General features: G+C 43.9%; 1 protein-coding gene across 17 annotated transcripts in view; it reads right to left on the reverse strand.

Annotated features, from left to right (window-relative positions):
- Window positions 1-9,717, reverse strand: part of znf521 (zinc finger protein 521) — an 89,997-nt gene extending 80,280 nt beyond the window's left edge. For 2 of the 17 annotated variants that reach the window (XM_076097752.1, XM_076097747.1), the window contains exons 1-2: window positions 8,843-9,598; window positions 1,747-1,803 (exon numbers count right to left, since the gene is read on the reverse strand). In XM_076097752.1, coding sequence (XP_075953867.1) covers window positions 1,747-1,803; window positions 8,843-8,882 — 97 coding nt within the window. In that variant the 5' untranslated portion in view covers window positions 8,883-9,598. Of the gene's footprint in view, window positions 1-1,746; window positions 1,804-8,842 lie in introns of all 17 variants that reach the window. The other 15 variants (XR_012956010.1, XM_076097756.1, XM_076097755.1 and 12 more) reach the window with 15 other exon arrangements.
- Between the last annotated feature and the right edge of the window lie 654 nt (window positions 9,718-10,371).

Here is a 10,371-nt window from a genome sequence, read left to right on the forward strand (position 1 = left end):
AAAAGCGTACCGCCTCATTAAATCTCAGATATCAAACTGTTCCTGCCCCTCTATACTATGCATAATACTGTCTGTCTTTGAGAGGGCCTCTTTTGTTAGCATTTCTCCTTTGCTACATATCAAACATTGAATGAGAAACAGGATGCGGGGCCTGCGGAACGCTCGCAGAGTCACAGAAGAGCACGACTGGGGGTCCTACTTATGAGGCAGATCTTGACACCGTGTCTGATTAAGCCCTCGGCTTGTCAGGACTCTAACGGCTATTGTGGCCACGTCCGTCAAAGTGGCAAATGCATGACGAGTAGGTAAGCTTTTCCGCCGCTTCTCAATTGGGAGTTAAAAAAGGGCCCGCTTTGGGCAGTGGTTTAACCACGAGGATGAATCGCTGCTGCTGCTACGATCGAGACGCACAAGCGACGGGGGGGACATTTTAAAAGTTAAAGGAGACAACAAACAACTCTTTTCTTATTGACCATTCGGCAAACCGCATCCTGAGAGGGGGTTTTGAAAGAAGAAAAAAGAAAAAACGAAGTCAGACGAAGTCAAATGAGGAAAGTGAGAAATTAATTTGTGCGCCCTCCTGATTTCTCCACAGGCAGACATCGATCATGTGGCGGCTGTCTCCCCTCACTCTGGAGATAGAGGCGGTGGAGGGATGGGGAGAGGGGAGATTCGTGTGTCTGAGGGGGTCGCTGTAATCAGGCACACTCATTAGCTCTACTTTGGCTCTGGATGACGGGAGGTCTCCGAGGCAAGTCTGCCTTTTATGCCCAGTCCTTCATCCCTTGAGTCGGGGGTTAGAGGCTGTTGAGGAGGCGGTTTCTCTCCTCGGCATTGCCCACCGATACCTATCAATACACATTAACTCAGCGGCGGACACGTATCTGCTTTTTTTCCCCAGAGATGAAGAAAAAAAGAAAATGTTGCAAAAATGTTTCAGATCAATCGGAAACGCATGAGAGGCGTGATGATGGGTAACACCAAAGGTCAGAAACCTTTGACTGGTGTCTACCTTTAAATACCTGCTAGACGCCAAAGCCTACGTTTTGAAACAATAATACTGAAGTCAAAAGCAGAAAACTGGACCTATTGTGGTGGTGCTTGCGTCCGTATTTTGCACTCAGAAAGCTCTGGGTAAATGCTGGACTAATGTGGCAGCCTAGGAGTACCCAGGGTCCCCAGCCTGCTGGGCAAAACCATCCATATCGGGTTTAAAATAACCACGCCTGAGACTTAACCTTTACCAGAGACAAATGAAATGAAAATATACAGTGTGGAGCATCAGGAGCAGGCTTCATTCATAGGGGGCTTTCTGCTAGCCTGACCTGAATTACCGCTCCGTTCCTGGAGGGCCACTGTGAATGGCACGCGCGGAGACAGGACACATTCATCTGGGTAGCTCTATTCTACATCATACAGAGGGTTGGGAAACAAAGAGTGTTAAAAAAAAAAAAAAAAAACGGCAGGAACACACAGAAACACAGGGACAGCTATAAGCACACCTGCACGTACGCATGCACACAAACAAAGAAGAAGAAGAGTGCCACCGCTCTGCCACTTCTCGTATACAGACGCATGCAACCATGCAGTTTACAGAGTGAGAACCTCAAAGACAGGAAATACACACTTTTTCTTAACATTCCGAACCCAACAAAGATTTTACAGACACACACACACACACACACACGCGCAATCACATGACACATGATCCACTTTCCAGCCGAAAATTATGAAATGGAGCATTACCGCTTGGAATGGCAGTCTGCCCAGGACTGTGCTGGTCCTCTGTCACATTGTCTTCTACTGCCAGAAACAGAGAAGGGGGAGAAAAAGAGGGAAAGAAACAGTTAACGGTGAAAAACAAGTTAGACACATTGAGATTTCCTTCTTTTTTATTATTTACAATTGAGGTTTTTCTGTATGGAAACTCCAGGAGATTTCAACAGCTTTCGACAGCTCAACCTGTGGTTTGGGAATCCACACAAGCCTTTCATATGTATGAGGTTTGGCAACAAGGCAAACAGCCACCCACGTAAATAACATATTGGACTGGGTAATGACGCGATGAATTATGAAACGTCCTCCCAACATCAACAGTGACCAAGTGAAAAACACCTTGATGAAGGTAGCGGAGCGCCTCGCTAAATTAGATAAAACAAGATTCGTAGATCCCGGTAAAAAAAAGGTGGACCTTCTTAAAGCTGACTGTGATCCAAACTTAAAAAGCAAAGAAAACATGAATGCATTAAACATATATTCACGTTACGCGTCGTAACAACCAAAGCGGCTGCAAAGTGATTTTTCATCTTTTAAAAAGGACGGCTGACAAAGTAGTGACAGCTCGATCGGCACGCTGAAAATGCTCTCATTAGGCACATGGCAACTAAACCACTTTTGACTTTTTGAAAACAGCATGGCCCTGAAAAACCCAACTTCTGTTTAGTAAAAGGCAGGAACCTTTTACATTAGAGCCTTTTTTGGGGGGGGGAACTGGTGAGAGTTCCTCGTGCCATGTCAAGTACAAGAAATGAAATGGATTTTAACAGCGGGAAGAGAACAAAAGAGTCTCCCACCTGTTCCATGTAAAATGAGGGTCTCACTGAGGACTTCTTACGCCTCTGCGTTCCACCCCTGCAGTTGAAATGCATTCTCCATTATGTCTTTTCTTTCTAGCCTTTCATTTTCCTGGGCAAAGAGGAAGGGGGGAGTCTGACAGGACCTCCCAGTAGGGGAGTGTGGCGGTGACTGCCAAAGCAGAAACTGGCGCACTTTTAAAAATCGCACAAAATATCCTGTACTTTGCATAATTAAGGCAGGATCCTATGGTGGCAGTAGCCCCCTCAGGGGAGCAAGAGTCAGTGTCAAGCAGGGTGTCAAACCTCGGTGAAAAACCAAGAGGAAAGTGTCGAGCTGTTTCTTGTGAAGACGGCGAACGACCGTACGACGCCGTTTCGATGTCTGGCCTCGTCCGGCCAAAACTGAATACCGAAGCAATTCTTCTGAGACGCTTTTATTCAGAATTTCCTTCTTCAAAGAAATCGCACTCTTCACTCAATACATACCAACATACACAATATTGAAATATTTTCCTTTAGTTACTATTAGAATTGATGCACACAGAAAATATGCTAAAGAAATGTCCATGGGTCTGGCAATTAATTAGCTAAATCAATTAAAAGTGATGGAACAGACATAGCTGGACACCATGGAGGTACGTCCCTCTGAGACACCAAAGAGGACTGCATCAGCCAACACAGAAACCACGTCCTGTTAAAGGAGGCCTTAGCGACTGACGCCCTGAGAGTTTAATGAGTTTCTCCAGCACTGTTGAGCGCCTTGCATCTAGGATCATTTAAATGGGCTAGGGATGGGGGGGTCCTAATAAATCCCCCACGGTTCTATCAGAGATTGGCGGTGGGAGCCGGGGGTTTTTTGTTTTGATTACCGTCCCTGTTGGCGAGATGAGGGAGTTCAGGCAGAAAAACTCCATTTCACAATTCCACGAGAACCTAAACATTACGGCGGCTTGCGACCAGCTTTGTCACCACTGTGAACTTATTAAAAGTTTTGTCATTTAAAGTAAATGGCGTCCGTCAACAGCGCAAAAAACGGTCCGCTCATTTGCACCTGTCTTCCGGATAATTAATAGCAAGCTAGGAGCGATAATGGAGGGTGAGCTGTCAGGTAAGGCCAGACCCCCGTGATGTTTCATACTGGCTGGACATTTGATCAACAATCGTGACACAGTACTAAAACAAATAGCTGGACCGGTTTAATTAAAAAACGCTCTCAACGCTCACGACCACTTCATAATGACAACGACTTAAGCGGAATAAAACTCAGTCCACATTGTTCTACGCGTCTCACCGCTATCAGTTAATTAATGTTTGACAAGGTACAGTGTATCACTCAGTCGGTGACAACCTGTAATCATGCTGCTAGGTTTTGTTGATACAATACCACACACACACACACACACACGCGGGACCGTTTCAGCACTGCTCCTTTTGATTTTCAAAACGCGGAGCAGGAAAGACATAATCCCACAACAAGTGGCACAGCATTAAAGGCCACTAATTAACACACTGGCCACACACGAAAAATTAACACTGAGTAACCGTCGTCATATTGAGAGTGACAATCCCCAAGGCAGGACGTTTCCTTTTTAGGGATGAATTCATTTTCTACAGATAGGGGAGCAGAACGAGACGCAAACAACAAAATGCAAAGTAAAAAAAAAAAAGAGAAAAAACAACAAAACAGATTGATCACCACATGCACACAGCCTGCATAAAACGGATGATTTAATAGACGTGAATAAGCAAAAACATGACAAACTCTCAGCAGCGTGGACCTTTCCTAATCTATCAAATGAATTCCTGCTGTGGAGGAGAAGAGAGTGACGAGCACGTACACGCACGCAAACACGTGTGTGTAATTACTGTACATATTTTTGTGCATTGCCACGTATTTGTGCGCGTACGCATCTCGCAGCACTTCTCATACACATCAGAAGAAAAGAAAAAGAAAGCAGCCCAGAGTGTGTTCCTGGATATGCGTGACTCATCTGCTTGGTTACAGCCAGCTTGGACGATACAGTGGCGAACACAATGGCTGTGTAATCCGCCCTGACTGACCGGCAAGGAGACGCTCGCCACAGGGACTACAACTCAATTTAGCTCAGGTCAAGAGGTCAACCCTCCTCAATTAGGGCCGGGAAGGGAGGGAGGGAGGACACACACTGCACATGAATAACTTTCTTAATGAGCATTATTTGAACTGGTGATTAGTGTCATAAAATATTTGCAATAGAGGAGCATGTTAATCACGTTGCGTAATATTTGTAATCCTTCATATATTAACACGTACTGTAAGCAAATCATAAGAACAAAAAAAAGAAGATTAAAAAAAAAAAAACTCCACTAGTAGCGAGACAAAAAAAAATGTCACGAATCAATGATCCCGTTATGCAATTACTGCAAATTTAGCTTCCAAAAAAAATAAATGATTAATGCTGTTCATACAGGGGGAAACGAGACGGATGCAAATAAGCCTTGCAAACATTTTTTGGGTTTGCGGCAGCGATGCAAATCAATCACCGTCTCTGAATCAGGACTCTTTCTCCATGTGGCAGACAATCCATGACAACAAGCGAGACACATGCCACGGAGTAGGGAGAGATATCGGCCAGCTCCCGCGACACCCAGTCCAACACACTGAGCCGCATGTCAAGAGCACTGACAGCCGTGCTAATGGGATTTTTCCACGGCTCCATCATAATTTCCTTAATGATAATACTAACCATATTTTTGTGTCACATTAGAAAAGTGTTAATGGGTGTTATGCCACAGATCATTAATTGTGAACAGTCTGGAATACTGCAGCTTCCTCTAAACTAAGACTGACCCAACTGTTATAACAGGGGAGGAGAAATGGAGCCGGAGGAAGTACGTTTCTGCGTTTTTGAATCGTTCAAATTGAGAAGAGGCCTTTGTGACATTTATCATTAAACGCACTGAATATAGTGGACTTTCAAAATAATAGAGTCAAATGAGTTTTGAGGAGTTCTGCTGACAAAAATACTCGGGCTTAAAGGTGCCACCACACTTTTTTTGTTACACAGACCTATGCTCATAGGGAGTGAAAGGGGGAGTGGTTACGCATGTCATGACAGACACTGTTTCTTTTCTCCAAAAATTAATTAATTTGAATAGCAGTATTATTTCACCTGACACGAAGGGAAATAAAAATGTGCTTCAAGTCTAATCTCCTCATCTCTGAGCAGAGGAATTTTAACGTAAAATTGCATTAACTTTATGTTCAAAAGGCCAATCACAGATTTTGCAAAGTCAACCTTTATATTTAAAGAGTAAAGTAATATGCACTTTCATGACGAGCACAATTCGCTCATGTGGCGACAAATTTCAGCTCCTCGAAAACATCAAATATTTAAGGTGTACATGACACATTGCTGATTTCATGAAAACCTCTGTACTTAAAGTAAATGGCGCAGAAAATATATTTATATATGCGGATGACAGGCCTGGAGACTTCCTCCTCAGCCAATAAACACGTCAGGCTTGAGACTGTCATTCGTGCTCCAGATGAAAATATCAACCCAGCCTCGCATTATTCAGGAAGTGCTGTAGGACGGGGCAACGTGGCAGTCATCATGCGCTACATGCAGGAGTTTTGAGCGAGATCCTCCCCTCTCTCTCTCTCTCTCTCTCTCGCTCTCTCTCTGCTCACCACCGACTGAGGCAATGTGCTGACCCAAAGCCTCTGCACATCAAAACAAAATTACAATGTGCCTACAGTTGAGAAATGTAGACGGCTCAGGATTGAGTAAATGTCAGTGGCGAGGGTGAAGTGTTTGCATATAAGCGAATGATGTATGGTCGTGTCCTGTGCCATTTATTCCCCCAAGCAATAACGTAGCCGGATCTGTCTCTCAGACTTAATTGAAACGGGACTTGTAATGTTGCCCTTTTCCTCAATGGGACCAAAAACATAACCTCTGACTCCCACAAGCAGCCAATACCGAGGAAGTGGGTGTGCTGGGCTACACAGGGGAAGAAAAGAGTGCCAACTGTCACGGCATTATTTTCTCATCTCCTGCGCACACACTTCCATGTCCGTACTATCCACGCCAGTCCCTAAAAACGCCGCACACGGTGCCCATTCTCCACCTTACCCTCCGTGTTCCACCGGCACCTCTGTTTATTTTACCTTCCGCAGAACAAAGTGTTCTTTCTGCGAAAAAAAAAAAAAAGAAAGAAAGAAAAAAAAAAAAAAGGGCAGCGTCCACATTGACCACTGCCTCAAGTTAGCAGAAGACAACCTATAAAAGTGAAACCTGAACTCTGCGACTGCGTTCTGTTCAGCGCAAACACGCGGTACGTGCGTGCTCACGAGGACACGCGTGAAAACGTGGTGCCGCAAATTTAGAGATGCTGCTTTTGTGACAACTAAATATTTTTACAAAACCCTGGAAATAAAATGACAATTCCTGTCTTCTGCTAAACAATAGAGGATAATACAGTGTCAGACAACTACAAGGAAAGTTATTGTGGACATCTGTATAAGTGCATCTCTGTCCCCGAGGAAAGAGACAGACAAAGAACAATAAATAACATCTGCCTGGCCTTCTCTGGGTCCGATCCAAAGCAGGGAAATATCTATGACGTATCTGCATTTCTGCTCCGCTTCAGCAGCCGCTATGAGGACATAAAAGTCGAGATGTTTTGTGCACCACATTTTTCCAATTTAAATTTTACTGACAATAACAAAACAAACAATGTCATCACTCTGACTTCATTTGCATACTGATTTGCTCACTCTCCGTCTATCCCTCTCTCTCTCTCTCTCGCACACATAGATGTCCACGAATGTTGACAGATGTTCTTCAGAATTCTCACACACACACACACACACACACATACACACACACACACACTTGTAGCATGTAGGCACGCTTGCAGGGGACTATTATATCTAAGTGACGTGTCTTTTGAGAATAGCAATTGTCAACGCCAACTAACAAAAAAAACAAAAAGAAGAAAAAAAATCAGTCAATGCCAATCTGGTCTGGGAAAATATGGAATCTATGTATGGAGCTGTTTACTGTGAAAAGAGCAGTGCATGTCTGGAAACAGAATGTGACAATTTCAAGACGTGCATGCACTCACATTTCCACCCTCTCCTGGGTATTGATTTAAAATGGTGGCTGCATGAATGTACTACCGCAGACCATGTAATCTTCCTTTGAGATGAAGACTTCCGAGAACGAAAGGGGAGAGAGAAAAGGGGTCCACAGACCACAAGCTGGGAATGTGAAATTGTGGACAATTATTTGCTGAGCAAAATACAATGCCTGCCAGATGAACTGGAGCTCAACCTCCAAAAGAGCCCAGCAGCCCCCCCCCCCCCCCCCCCACACACACACACATAAACACTACCAAAATGCTACGGAGAGAAAAGTAGTGTGAATATGTGTGTGTGTGCGCTCATGCATGTTGCTCTGTCTCTATCTCCCCCCCCCCCCCTCTCGCTCACATGTACAATCAGACACAAATGCATGGTCGAATTACCACCAGTCCAACTGTGTGAAAAAAAAAAGTAAAAATAAAAACAAAAACAAATAAAAATAAAAGAAATCACACAGGATGTCTACTGTGCATATCCTGACGTGCTGAGATTTGATATGAAATAAAAACATCATAAAGTTAATTTCTTTTTTCTGCCTTGCCTGATAAATCCAGATGTGTTTACGTCCAATTAGCACTAAACACTACCACTAATTTATCTCTTAACTATTGCACACACACACACACACATCATAGCCCTCCCTTTCTTCAACATATAAAATGTTTCCTCCTTAGTTTCTCAGACAGAGGGAAAGGGGGGGGGGGGGGGGGGGGGGGGGGTTCACGTGACTCTGCGCCCCATTCCATCAGACGGCTTAAGTTCCGACCAGGAGCGTCTTTAACACATCCAGATGTTTGCCAGCGTCGCCCTGCACTGTTGCATCTCGAGATTATCCATTGCCCCGGCCCCTTGCACTTTTAACTATATCATCACGATACAAGCCTGAACTGTAAACGGCCAGCGTTGTTTTTTTTATACCCGATGCCAAGTAACGTTACGTAGCTACATGCAGTCGATCCCATGCGCAACACAAACAGGAAGAACACTTGGTAATGCGTAAAAAAACAAAAAAAACAAAATAGGGGCAGACAGTTACATTTCAGTGAGCGAGAAGTTCAGTTCATGCTCGTTTAGACTGGTCATCAGCCTCAAATAAAATGTGCGGAGAGCCACCAAACATAGGCTTATCACTTACCTTTCAGTGATCTTGGCTTAGCTTGCTTGCGGCGCGACATCCTATAGAAAACGCTGAAGTTGCTCAGTTTCAGTCTGACAATTTGCGTAAAACGGGATTGTCTAAAGGCAGTCTCTCTCTAAATTCCACTGGCCACAATCGCGGCAGCCTTTTTACCATTACAGAACGATGCAACTTAGCCCTTTGCCGTGCGGTCTAAACACGAGTTTGCCGTTGTTATTTTTTTTTTGTGTGTGATGATGAGTAGGTGGATGTTATAAAATCCAATTACCCCGATCGGTACAGGCGACTCTATTTAGTTGAGCTGGGTATCTGGAAAAGTGTGAGAATATAGTAATCCCCCGTCATGCGCTTCCATTCTCCGGGAAAACACACACGCGTGCAGGCATGATGTTCGTTTAGAAATAAAAGCGGAATATTTGCTTTTCGCATCTCATCTCAAATGCATCCGCGCGAGAAAGACATCAGCCAAACGCCTCCTGTGAGAGTACAAAAAAATGCAACAAAACCACAAAAAAAAAAGAAGGAAAAATGATAATAACACTTTTCACTTCATATCCACCTAACAGCATCAAAACTATGATAGACTCTTCCTTCTCTTTACTCCAGTCAGCTAATCATGAATTAGGTTCGGAATCTGATCTAAGTCTACGTCTAAATTGCTCTTAAAAGAGGATGAAGAAGCAGAGAGAAGATGGAAGCTCCCTCCTCATCACAAACCTGCAAGGTCTTGGACTGCGCTGTCGCTCCGGTAGTCCACATAATAATGGAAAATGGAAGCAAGGCCCCCAAAGCCATCAGGATGGCTCCAGAGGGGGCCCCTACCCCGCAGGGACTCGCTCTGTACGTAATCACTGAGGAAATCATTGTCAGCCTGCCTGCACTCACACACAGACAGAGAGGCATGATTAAAATCCTAGGGATCACGGCAAGATGCGGATTGCTGGATCTGCTGGTCCCCGGATCCGGAGTCGAACTCTAAACCCAAAGTCGGCTTGCTCACCCTGGCGTCTCCTCCGCCTCAGCTCGCCGTCGGCCACTCTCCGTCTACGGCAGACGGACTGGTCCCCCTTCTGGTAGAAATGGTTCAGCAGAAATACATTTTCTGTGAGGCTGTTGACATATATGACATGCGATGGCACGCATAGAATTTTGGGATGATGGCTTTATTTACTGCTGAGTTTTTTTTTTTTTCTTCTTCACTATTATCGTTCACTATGAATTAAATGATAGCCTCTTGTATCCCTTTAATTTGGATTCTATTTATAAAGAAATAACTCTTGTTTTTTAAAAATAATATATTGATTATTTTGAGGTCGAGTCAAAAGATGCTAAGACTTTAGTATTATTATAAGTTTTTCTTTTGTCTTTATTTTTTTTATTTTATCATTTCGATAATTATCATTCCAGGATAAGTTCCAGTAAAATGAACTCTAATCTTAGTATTCAAATTTTGAAGTGATTTAATTAGAAGGCCTATTATTGTTTTGTTTTTTAGAAGATGTAAACACAGCCTCTTTCTTTCTCTT

The sequence above is a fragment of the Anarhichas minor genome, unplaced genomic scaffold (assembly GCF_050575085.1).
Source record: "Anarhichas minor isolate MPS153535 unplaced genomic scaffold, ASM5057508v1 ptg000024l, whole genome shotgun sequence".
NCBI lineage: Eukaryota > Metazoa > Chordata > Actinopteri > Perciformes > Anarhichadidae > Anarhichas > Anarhichas minor.